Here is a 13,081-nt window from a genome sequence, read left to right as displayed (position 1 = left end):
ATCTGTTTCTGGCTCTGGAAAGAGAGAGGTTTTAAGATAAAATGTTTCAGGAAAAGAATGCTTTCTAGCTGCTGATCTAAATATCCACTTAGATTTTCAGATACAGCATGTTTATTAGAAAACTCAGTATCTTCTCCTACAGGACATCTTTGTTCCATTTATTGGCTAATGGCAGTAGCAATATTGATTACTATGTCTCTTTATTCTTTTTCCCCCCTGAAAATTCAGTTTATTTTCGATGTTGTGCACAGATCCAGGCAGTATGATCAGTTTTTCTTAAGTGTAATAATTTGTTAAAATACATTTTCCCACAAGACTCTTTTCCAACTCTGCAAATCCTGCTCTAACAACGTACCCAAATACAGTTCTTGAAAGTCATCCTTTAAAATATGAAAGAAAGTGTAGTGTTTCTCTCTTGTAATATATAGTGTACTACAAATGACCAAAGAGTAATTTATATTTTAAATGGTGACTAGTACAACAGTTGAGTTCAGGAAATTAATGTGTTGGAGCACTTTTCTCTGATTTTACCAAACATGCTTTATTTTCCTTTCTGCTGTTTTGGTTTTTTGAGACAGGGTCTTGCTGTGCAGTTCAGGCTGGCCTTGAACTCACAGCATTACTCCTGCCTCAGCCTCCTTAGTGTCAGTGCTAGGATTACAAGTGTGTACCACCACTTCTGGCTTTTGTTTTGTTTTCTGAGGAATGAGGTGTGGGAGCACATAGTAGATTTGAAGACTTACATTGTATGAGAAAGATACGACTCTGCAAACAAAACACTGTAAACTGCCTTTTTCTTAAGACCTGGACATTTTAAGACAAAAACTCTATAAACATTACATAATTTTAAATTATTAAATTAGAAAAATCTCAGTTGTTACATTGTAACATTCTAGTCGCAGAAAAGCTGCAATGATAAAGTCAATGTTAGATCAGCCATGCTTTCTATTAGAAAAATGTTTGAGAGTGTGTTAGTGTTAAAAATTAATCATTTCTTGACCTCACCTTTAAAGAACTTTGAGCCGAAGAGGGAGTCTATATAAATGCAGTACAAGTGAAAAGCCTTAAATGCCACATAAAAAAGTCTGTGAATGATTAATGGAGAAAAGAGACGATTTGATGCTTATGATTGTTTTATGGAGTTGTGGGGAGGGCCTGGCTTAGGAAAAGTATAAAAAATTTTTTTGTTGTTCCAGAAACAGGAGAGGAACTCTCCCCTTAAAATATTGATGTTAATCAGGTGAAATAATTGGCAGCCCCCCACCCCATTTTTTGCTCTTTGGGGAGAACATTTGACTTAACTTTCTAGATTGTTACTATGACGAGTGACTATCTGTTACTATAGTCTATTTTTGTCACTGTTGATTGAAACTCATAACTTGAAAGGGAGGACCTAATGTGGGAAAAGCATTACAAAAAATACAAATTTTTTAATTAAAAAATCTAAAAGTACCGCTGTTCTTAAGTAAAACATGAAGAACGAATTTTAAAGAAAGATGGTTGTTAGATCAAGCAGAACAGGTTTTTCTATAGTGATTCCCAACTTTTTGGCAACAAGGACTGGTTTCCTGGACAAAGGAGAGAAGTAGGAGTGGTGGGGTATGATTCAAGTGCGTTACATTTATTATGTACTTTATTTCCATTATTATTACATTGTAGTCCATAATGAAATACTTATACAGCTCACCTTAATACAGAATGAGTAGGAGTCCTGAGCTTGTTTGCGTGCAGCTAGACAGTCTCACTGAAGTGCTGAAAAATGGTGACACCTAAAGTGTTGATTATGTCTAGTCTACCCTGTATTCTCATTTTGGTTGCAGCCACCGCAGAGAATCTTCCTTCACAAAGATAGAACGTTGGAAGTGGAAGCAGGCTTTTCAGTGCTTTTGTGGCAATCTCAGGATATTCTGTTTTGACCTTAATGCAGAGTATATGCAGATTTATGGTTGTCTCAAACATATTGTTGTTTGAGACAGGGTCTCGCCATGTAATTCAGGCTGGCCTTGAACTCACAGTGATCCTCCTGCCTCAGCCTCCTCCATAGTGCTGGTATTACAGGCATGCGCCACCATGTCCAGCTCAAAATAAATTTTTTTCTGGTACTGGCAGTTGAACTCAGGACCTTGCGCTTGCCAAGCAGGCACTGTGCTGCTGAGCTGTATCCCCAGCTGCAAACGTATTTTTAAGGCCACAATCGTTTGTAGTTACTTCTCTCGTAGCAAGGGCAAAGTTAGTCCATCTGGCACCACTTCAGGGTTCTTTTGTGGTTGGGAAGCCAAGCTCAGACTGTTTGGAAAGCTGAAATGCTGCTTGTGTACCAGATGAGAGAAAGAAGGCTTTGGCTCAGTCTTTTTCAAAATCTATGCTAATGTCTGAAATATGTCAGAAATCCCAGTGTTCACTTGATGCCCCCCAAGTTTCATTTTGGCTTTGAATGCAGGCATTATATGTGCCAGTGTGAGCACAGTTGTATTCCCCTGAAGAGACAGACTGAGTTCAATGAGCAGGTTGAGCGTGTCATTAGTTCAAACATAACTTTCTCAGCATATTACGTCCTGAAGCAATCAATAACAACCTTACAGTTTAAGAGAAAGCTTTTTAAGAGGAAGATATTAAAAATGCTGCAAAAGTCTTCTCTTTATAGAAAATGATTAGAAATGGTTCCAGGCTAAGGATGTAGCTCAGTTGTTAGAGTACTTGCCCACGGCCCTGTGTTCAGTCCCCAGCACCACAATGCACACGACACAAGAAGATGGTTTCACATTCCACAGTGTTAAAACTAGTGAGGCCAGGTGTGGTGGCACACACCTGTAATCCTAGCTGAGGCAGGGGAATTGTTATGAGTTCAAGGTCACCTTGAACTCGGTGAGACACTGTCTCAAAAAAAAGTCAAATAGTAAATATAGACAAACAAGCTAGGACAGCATTTCCCTTTGAATTAAGAACTTTTCTCTTGGTTGAGTGAAGAGTTCTATGCCCTGTATTATACTTTTATCTTCATTGCAGTTGATCTTGACAGGAAGTAAACGTATAGAAGAATTGCCATTTTCAATGAAGAAGCAAGAGGGCCACATTGTTACATGTCAAAGGATCAGCAACCATAATGCTCAGTGCAAGTTGGAGCAGACACTTTGTGCTAGTTTTTTTTTTTTTTTTTTTTTTTTGTCTTTTTGAGACAGGGTTTCACTGTGCACTTCAGGTTGTCATTGAACTCACTTTGTAGCCACAGCTGGCCCCGGACTCACAGCAGTCCTCCTGCCTCAGCCTCCCGAGTGCTGGGATTACAGGTGTGAGCCACCATACCCAGCTGTGCTAGTACTTCTATAAAAACTTTTATTGTTTTAGTTAGAACTTTAGTTGTTCTACAGTAATTTTTAGTACTGGTCCTTAACTCTTTTTTTCAAGAGCCCTGTTTTTAGTTGTGATTTTGTAAATTTGAAGGTATCCCCACTTTCACACCGCCACTACTCATGTGCTCCCAAATATTTATATCACATTCTAGAAGAAAGGGCTCTGCCACGTTTTACAAAAAGAAAACCTATAAAGGCATTGTCCTGCCCCCCGGGGCTTGGACCCCTTCTACCAGCTGGTCCGGCAGGAATGAAGGGGGGCCCAGGGCATACTCTGCCTTCTCCCTCTGGCCGGACCATTGTCTCCAGGGAGGAGCCCCGCGGGGTCATGACTCTGGAGGAAAAAGTGGATGGCCCGTTGCTGGACACAGGTGCTGGTCTCTCGGTCCTTTTTAGTCCTGGCCTTCCTTCCAGCTGTCACACCTCAGTGAGGGGAGTTAAAATCCGCTGTTTTTCGCAACCCTTGGGCTGTAACTACTTGTTGGATCTTTCTTGCATATCTTTGTTTTCCTGAGAAGCCACTTTGAGGATGCCAGCATGTATTGCAGCAGCCATTGATGATTTCCTACCAATCTGTCCATAACTATGTAATGTTTCTATTTTTCCTATGCTATTTTGTAAATGGGTGTATGTTTGTTACTGTGTGTTTTCAACGACAACCATTGAGAATAAAAAAAAAAAAAAAAAGGAACTGTCCTAAATTTTCAGTTTAATCAAAATCTTCTTAACTGAATGTGCTGAAGCACACCTGTAATCTCAGCTACTCAAGAGGCCAAGGCAGGAAGATCACAAATTTAAGGCCAGTTTGGACAAAGCGAGACACTGTCTCAAAAAAATATAAATTACAAAGTTCTTGTTTGCGATCGCCATTGAAATCTGTTGCAACTGTTGAAGTTTATACACTCTTTTTATTTACTTAGTTTTGAATTGAGAATGTTCCACTTTTATTTTTATTTTTTTCTGGTGCCAGAAATTGAACTCAGCTTGCCAGGCAGGTGCTATGCTTCTGAGCTGTATCCCCAACTCTCCAGTTTTACTTTTAAAGGAAATTTACATGTAAAATTTGTGCCAAATAAAATATTTATTTTTTGTAGGGTGTCATAATTCCTCTAAATGAACTCTGCTCTTTGGCTATCCTTGGGTAGTAAATTGATGGTGCAAACAAAATTTGGCCAGATTAAACTTTCAAAGGATGATAGGATGTTTATGTAAGTTTATTAACATAGAGAAAATGCCTATTTACTTCTAAAACTCATTTTTTTACCTGAAGTATTTTCTTAGACTGTAGGGTCTAGAGTCCCTGATATTAGAGGAGTCCTATATTGGCTTGATCTCATCATTTTCTTAAAATAGAAGGTATCTTTTAATTTTATATGTCTGTTCACTTACTGAAGCGTTCATTTCAGGAATATTTTGAATGGAAAAATCTCTAACATTCTATTATTACTACTTAATACTGCCTGTTTCCTACTTTTGAGCAAGTAAAACCAATGAAATTAAAATAAGGCTCAGTATTTTAGAAAGTAGAAATCCGTAATTTGCAATTCTGTTACTAATAGGATATGTTTTATCTCCATAACTTTGTATATACTTTCATAAAGATATGTTTGTGCTATGCTAATACACAGCATTTTAGAGATCTTTCACTTTGAAAATAAAAACACTGTTTTAATTACAGAAAGACTCAAATGGGACCAGTAGTTTGCCAACTGGAAGTTCTTTTCTACAAGAAATTGAAGTACAGAATGAGGAGGTGGCAGCTTTTTGTCAATCCATTGCAAAGTAAGGAACTTTTCTTTATAAATTATAGATTCTCTAAGTTAAATGCTCATTTTCAAAATAACTTAAAGCTGGGTGTGGTGAAACAGGGCTATGAGCCCAGCACTCTCAGAGGCTGAGTCAGGAAAATCAAAATTCAGTGACTTAAGGGGACCCTATCGCTAAATAAAAAAAAGACTGGGGAGGTAGCTTAGTGTGAAGGGCCTGAGTTCAATCACCCAGTACCATGCACAAAAATAACAATAACTTTGTTTTAAAAAAAAAATCCTTGAGAACCAGCTTAGTCCTAGTAACTCCAAAATTTAAAAAATTTTAACTGGCTCTGGTGGTGCATGCCTGTGATCACAGTATTTGTGGGGCTGAGGCAGGATGATCATGAGGTTGAGGCCAGCTTGGGCAATTTGCAAGATGTTTTTTAATTCTTCATGTGGTTAAAATTTAAGTCAAAAGTTAACTGGCACATTATAACAAATTATAGATGAACCTATACCTTAACTTGGTTGCTAAATACTTGGGAAAAAATTGAAGTTAGGAGTAGATTTCTGATACTGTATTAACCAGTGAAAATACGGCGTACATTTAAGTTTTGTTCACTAGAAAATGCATGCTGGATGGGGTGGTACGTACCTGTAATTGCACCACTCAGGAGACTGAAGCAGGAAGATCATTGAGAATTCCAGACCACCATTTGCTGGAGACTGAGACTGTTTTAACCTTTTCTCCCAAAAGACAGAAGTGCCTGCTTCTATTTTTAGAAACATTTAATTTTACCATAAAATTTCTAGCATTCAAAATACTATCTACTTGTTATGGCTTGTTATCTAGATGTCTCTACAAAGCCTCATGGGGTGATAAGTGGGGCTCTTTGGAGGTGGCTGGATCTAGTGTAATGCTGGGATTAAGAGTGTGTGTACTAGATTAGTCTGGTGATTGGTTTAGCGTAGCTCTGGGTGTGGGACCATTCAAAAGGCTTGTAGCTTGGGTGGGATAAAAGGGAAAGGGAGGCTTGCTGCTGCTGCCTTCTGCTTGCCTTGCTGTGGACTGTTTCTCCTCTGGGATGCCCTTCTGCCATGCTGCCTTGCCTTAGAGCCACCTACCTGGACTGAAACCTCCATAAACTGAGCCTAAAGAAATCTTAAAAACCTACCCTCCTTTAATTTTGGATATTGGGTATTTTGTCTCAGCAACAAAAAAAAAGCAACTAAGATGCTACTTAAGAGGTGATATTATAACAGGCAAGATTAGAAAAACAAATACATTTTCTTTTCTGGTGGTTTTGTTTTGTTGGTGGTTGTTGTACTGGGGATTAAAGCCAGGGCCTTTGCAATGAGGTACCTGCCTAGCCCTTTTTTGTTTTGAAGCAGTCTCACTAAGTTACTCAGGCTGGGCTTGCATTAATGATCACCCAGCCTCGCTCCCCAGGGTGATTACAGACATGTGCCACCTTGCCCAGGTATTTTCTGAAGATTAGAAAAGTGCAATTCTAAAATCTTTTCTCGATGTTAATTATGCCTAGTACTGTACTGAATTCTTTATAGATGAGAAAACTGAAACATGGAGAAGTACCTTGGTAAAGTTTTTGTGCTAGTCATTCAATACAGAACCAGGTCTCCTTTGCCTCTATCTTCCCATTATATTAGTCAGGACTGTGCTAGAAGTCGTGAACTAACTTGAGTACTAGAAGTCCTTGAACTAAATTTAATCAAGAAGGATCATGTACTGGCTCAAAAACTCATAGCAGAAAGAGGAAGGATAGGATAGAGTTCAGTAGCCACAGGTCCAGAAATTCACATACTGTAAATCATCCTCCTCCCTTTAGACTCTTTACCACTTCCTTTCCTCTTCCTTCCTCCTTTTTTCTTCCCCTTCCATCCTCCATACAGATTTACTTCATTTTCTTCTACCTCAGATGGGGGCTTTTGAAATCAGGAATTACAGCTATTGAGAGCTAAATGTTGTATTCCAGTGTTCTTGCTTTCAGAGAGGAAAATTAGTGCTTTCAGCCAGTCAGACAAAAGTCCCTCAGAAGGAAAGACTGGGAAAACTAACATTGAGACCAAAGAGATGAAATCTGCTACCTAAGGCAGGAAATGCTGATAACCAGTGGGAGGTTTATTCTTTTTTTTTTTTAAGACAGGGTCTCGCTATGTAGTGCAGGCTGGCCTCAAACTCATGGTAGTCCTCCTACCTCAGCCTTCCAAGTGCTGAGATCATAAGGGTGTGCCACCACACCCAGTTGGGAAATGTATTGTGAATCTACTGTTTTTCTTAGTGTGGTCTGTTTTAACTATAACAAGGTTTGGGGGTCCTAGGTAGTATATATGATGAGTATGCACATCATTTTGGTTAATGGTTTAGAGATAATCTTTTAACTTGTTTGGAAATCTGTTACATTTCTCATAATTTTCTTCCCCAAACAAACCTTGTGCACTTTGTTAGACTGTGTTGACTATTGTGTTTAAGCTGGACTCTATGATATACCTGTCTCCAACTCAAATTTTAAAGTTTTCACAAACTTCACCATTTTGGTACAATAATGACAGTAGTCCCCCCCGCCTTATCTGTGAAGCAATACATTCCAAGACCTTCAGTGGATTCCTGAAGTTGGATAGTACCGAACCTTATATCCACCATGCTTTTCTATACATATATACTTGTGACAGAGTTTAATAAGGCACAGTAAATGATTAGTGGCAACCTCAACATAATTTTTTTTTCTTCACTTTTGAGTTTAGAACTTTTACCTTTTCACTTAAAGGAAGCCCCTTACAATTTCTCTTTGGTGAATCTGAATTGTCAGTGTAATTACTTTTGCACTTTGGGGCCATCATTAGGTAAAACGAGGGTTACTTGAACATAAGCAGTGTGATATGACAGTTTGTCTGATGACTGAGAGTAGCTAAGTGACGGATGGGAGAGTAGCATATATATAGTGTGAATACACTGACAAAAGGGTTAATTCATGTCCTGTGCAAGGCAGATCAGGACACCAAGTTTTATCATGCTACTTAGAATGGCATGCAATTTGAAATTTACAAATTGTTTACTTTTGGAATTTTTGGAATATTTCCATTTACTATTTTCAGACTGTAGTTGATTGCAAGTAACAGAAACTGTGGAAAACAAAACTGTGGGTTGAGGGGTGTAGTATGTTTTTATTGATACATACACACATTTATACACACAGTGGCTTCTGTAATTTAAAACTCCAAATGGACTAAAGAGAGAATGAATTCTTTTTGTAAAATTTTATTTTGATTAATTATGATCGCAACAAATAATTATCAGAACAGTAAGAAATAGAGGGTTTTTTATACTGAGAATTACTTCTAAAGAGTAACGATATATTTTTAACTTTATTTTTTGTATTTTCTTTTCTTTTTTTTTTTGGTTTTTCTCCGGTACCGGGAACTGAACTCACGACCTTGCGCTTGCCAGGCAGGCGCTTTGCCGCTGAGCTAAATCCCCAGCCCCTTTAACTTTATTTTTTATTAATACATATTTGTCATACATAATGATCACATTCATTACAGGGATTTTGTACCGTACATAATATATCTATTTAAAAAAAGTTTACTGGTACATTTTAGATATACATAGTGAGCTGGGCATGGTGGCACATACCTATAATCATAGCACTGGGAAGGCTGAGGAAGGACAGTCACTGAGTTTGAGGGTAGTCTGGGCTCGGTAGTCTTGGTAGTGAGTCCAAGGCCAGCCTGAACTACATGCTGAGACTGTGTGTGTGTGTGTGTGTATTTGGGTGTTTGGGGAGATAGGTATACATAGTGAGAACATTGATCATAGCGAATTTGTACCTGTACATGGTATATCTTACTGCTCCTTTTTTTCCCCAATCCCCTCCCCTCCCTTCAGCCCCTCTACCCGTCTTTATTTATAAAAGCTTTGTTTCCATTTTATCCTTCCATTGTTTTCCCTCCCCCCAGCCTTGTTTCCCTTCCCATTTGAACATGTTCTTCCTTCTTTCCAGTATCTATCCTCAAAGAAATAGAGGTATTTTTGAAGCCATGTTCTGAGAGTTTTCTTATTCCCTTGTGACCATGGTGATTATGGATAGGAGATGTCTGTTGAAGAAATTAGTGTATCATTTTAAAAAGTATGCTCATTTTGTCAGTGGTTTTTAAAAACAAGTTGTTGAATTAAGTTGTTAATTAAGATTAACTGTTATACATACACACATTGGCTTGGGCGCTTCCTAGGAAGATTAGGAAGCATACTTCTTTGTGTTTTGAGTAGGTTGTGGAGGCATGATCTTGAGCACTGTATCTGGTCTTTGGTCCTTTTCTCTCTGGCACTGGTTCCCTGCTATGCTTCCTGGTGCCCTTGATCTAAGTACCTTTGTTTCACCATGCCCTCCTACCATATTGTCATGCCTTGGAGCCAGCCAACCATAGATTAAAACCTGAACCAAATAAACCTTTTCTCCTTACAGTTGTGGCTGCCAGGTATTTTGTCCGGCAGTGGGAAAGATGACTAATGGAGAGGTATTTATGCTATTAGTAAGCTTGTTCTTAGCCAGCTGTGGTGGTGCATACCTGTATTCCCAACATTGAGGGAGGCTAAGGCAGGAGGGTTGGAAGTTAGAGCCATCCTGGGCAACTCAGTGACTTAGGAAGACCCTGTTTCAAAATAAACAAAAAGGGTCCAGGATGAAAATCACTGTGAAGACTTTGGGTTCAATTCCTAGCTCCAAACTTTTAAAAATAAATAAAGTTAAGTACCAGTAAGTTCTGCTTCTTCATCTGTGGTCCTTTAAGATAAAATAAGAAAGCTGACCCCCCAAAAAGAAGATAAAATGAGAAATTATACTCTATACCTGTCTAAATAGCTTTCTAATCTTTTTTTCTTTCTATATAGTTCAGGTCTAATATGTATACCGTATAGTATCTTAACCCCAAATATTTTATGTCTGCATTTAACTAAATCTTATTCTAAACAGTGCTCTATTTCCTATAAAGTAATGCAAATTAAAACTTTTTTTTTTTTTTTTTCTTTGTTTTTTTTTGTTTTTCTCCGGTACCGGGAACCGAACTCACGACCTTGCGCTTGCCAGGCAGGCGCTTTTGCCGCTGAGCTAAATCCCCAGCCCCCAAATTAAAACTTTTAAATCCCCTTTTTTTTCTTTTCTCCTGACCTTATCTTTTGATTTTGCCTGATTCAGCTGTCTGAGCAGAATTTTAGTTTGACTGAGCACAAAATAAGAAAATAAGTGATAAAGAAGTTTAGGGTACATGGAGAGACTAAATTTCTTGAACCATAGAGTCCCATTAAACAAAATATTTTCTTTGGATGAAAAATAGATGGAAATTTTAGAAAAAATAAAAATTAAAAATACTCATTAGTTATTTAAGAACATCAGACTACATATGTGGCTTACCGTGGCCCTAAAAAGACCTTATCTGGCTATGATGGAGTACGTCAATGACTCTAGCTCTGGAGGCTGAGGCCAGAGGATCACAGATTCCAAGGCCAGTTTGGACAATTTAGTGTGCAATCCTGCTTCAAAATAAAAAAGGATTGATACAGCTCACTGGTACACACACACACGCGCGCGCACACACATACACACAAACCTTATATGGTCTATTATTTAAAATGAATAATTTATTTAGCAATTAATAATTTAATTATTTTATATGTTTAAAAGTTTATAAACAAAACCAGAAAACCCCAGTTTTAAAGAATTTTTTATATCTTAGGTTTTGTTGTTTGTAATTTGTATGAAGCAAACCATAAAAATAGAAGAAATTGTCAGTTTTGCAGAAAAATAAAACAAATTGCTGTATTTTCTGGACCTGATAGGTTTCATAGTATCAAACAGATATATGGCCCTCTCATTTAAAAAATTTTTCATAGCTGGGGATATAGCGCAGCTGCACAAGCGCCTGCCTGGCAAGCGCAAGGTCCTGATTTCGATTCCTGGTACCCCCCCAAAAAATAAATAAATAAAAATAAAAAGCTTTTCATAAAACAAAACAAGCACCCAGGAGGGTGAGGCAGGAACAATGAGTTAGAGGCTAACCTGGACTATAAAATGAGACCCTGTCTCAAGAAAAACAACAAAAAAACCCACAATAAAATAAAAAACTTTTATTGTGCATAGGGAGGGGTTCATACATGAAATTTATGACTTCAGCTGATTTTTAGGTATATAGTTAGATGACATTAGGTACATTTACAATGTTATGTAAAAGAACAAACTCTCTTTAAGAACGGAAAGTGAAGATTTTTTTTCCCCCAAAGCCAAATTCATTGAATGCAACATTTATCACTGAAATTTTTCTAAAGAATTCTTATTTTTTGAGCTATCGACAAGAATTTCTCCTTTTGTCATCTTGAGGGGTTTTTGTTTGTTTGCTTTTTGAGACAGAGTTTTGTAGCTCAGGCTGGCCTTGAATTCCCTGTGTACCCCAGGCTGTCCTCTAGCTCAAGATCCACCTATTCAGCCTGAGTGCTGTGGTTATAAGCATGGGCCGCCATACCACGTTGAAACTTTCTGGGAATGGAAGTCTTTCTTGGATATAGACAAAATTCTCAACTATTTCATGTATTAGTTTATTTCATGATTTGCTGTATCTGCTTCATAACATGTAGAAAACAAAGTACTGTTAGGGCGTACTGGTGCACACGTTATCCCAGTACTCTGGGAGGCTAAGAGGCAAGAGAACTGCAAGTTCATGCCTAGTCTGGGCAGTGTAATGACTTAGTGAGACCCTGTCTCAAAAATGGATGATAGGGCTGAGTATATAGCTCAGTGGCGCAAGCACCTGCCTGGCAAGTGCAGGGTCCTGAGTTTGACTCCCGGGACCAGAAAAAGAGTGAAAAAAGAAAAATTGGGGATGTAGCTCAGTGCAGAGGCCCAGGGTTCAATCCCTAGTCTGAGAGGGAGCAATCAAATATGTAAAAATAATGTATGTAATCTGAAGATCCATTCTAGTATCGAGTTTATTATTTATATTACTTTTTATTATATTTCTTTTTAATATTGAATCCTTTGTGTTGCTTAAGATCATAATGCAGAAACCGGATTTATTCATTCACTAATTCATTTATTTGATAAGCTTATTACACAGTACTCATATCCTAGGCACTAAGTGTTTTGTAAATGGAACTCTCTAATCTAGGGAATAAGTAATAGTATTATCCTTAGTTATAGAGGAAGAAACTGAAGCAATGAGGAGATTGAATAACTTGCCTAAACTTCGACTGTTATATTTCCTACCTCCCCCAGAACTCTTCTTGTCATCTCAAACTGTTTTGTTCTATAACTATGACTTGAATATTTCAATCACTACAGAAACTAGTAGGTAATATTCCCAGCATCATATCCCCCTCTGTCTTTTTTTTTGTTTTGGTTTTTTTTTGGGTACTGGGAATTGAACTCATGACCTTGCTCTTGCCAGGCAGGTGCTGTGCCGCCGAGCTAAATCATCAGCCCCTCCCCCTCTGTCTTGATGGCACCTGTGACAGATGAGCTGTACACCATGTCCATGGATTGAAGTGTAGACTGCCTTGCTCCTGTACCTTTGCATGCCATTCTGCAGAAATAAAGGCTTTGCAGTACTGTAAAAACCCATTGTCCTTTTTTGCTTTTTCTTGTGTAGGAACCACAAATAATGTTTGTAGCAAAAAAACCCTTAGGAGAAAACAATTTTAATAACAAGAAAAAGCCCCAGGTATACTTGGGAGGCTAATGTAGGAGGATCGCTGTGAGTTTGAGGCCAGCCAGGGCAACATAGCAAGTTTAAGGCCAGTCTGCACTCCACAGTGAGACCCTGTCTCAAACAAACAAATAAACAGATTTTAAGAAGACAGCAAACTTTGTTTCCCTATGGCCATTACACTTACAGCTACGTTGCCTATGTCATCAGTAATTCATTAAAAACATAGCAGGTTGTGTAATTGTACTGTGGGACAGAGGAATGTGAAGC

General features: G+C 38.2%; 1 protein-coding gene across 2 annotated transcripts in view; it reads left to right on the top strand.

The window, feature by feature from the left end:
* Pik3c2a (phosphatidylinositol-4-phosphate 3-kinase, catalytic subunit type 2 alpha) overlaps window positions 1-13,081 on the top strand; it is a 103,570-nt gene that overhangs the window by 33,156 nt on the left and 57,333 nt on the right. For both annotated transcript variants that reach the window (XM_005380376.2, XM_013512017.1), the window contains exon 3: window positions 5,029-5,132. In XM_005380376.2, the coding sequence (XP_005380433.1) occupies window positions 5,029-5,132 (104 nt within the window). The remainder of the gene's footprint in view (window positions 1-5,028; window positions 5,133-13,081) is intronic.

This window comes from Chinchilla lanigera, unplaced genomic scaffold (genome assembly GCF_000276665.1).
Source record: "Chinchilla lanigera isolate Chin_1 unplaced genomic scaffold, ChiLan1.0 scaffold00013, whole genome shotgun sequence".
NCBI lineage: Eukaryota > Metazoa > Chordata > Mammalia > Rodentia > Chinchillidae > Chinchilla > Chinchilla lanigera.
This window is presented reverse-complemented; position numbering and strand designations above follow the sequence as displayed.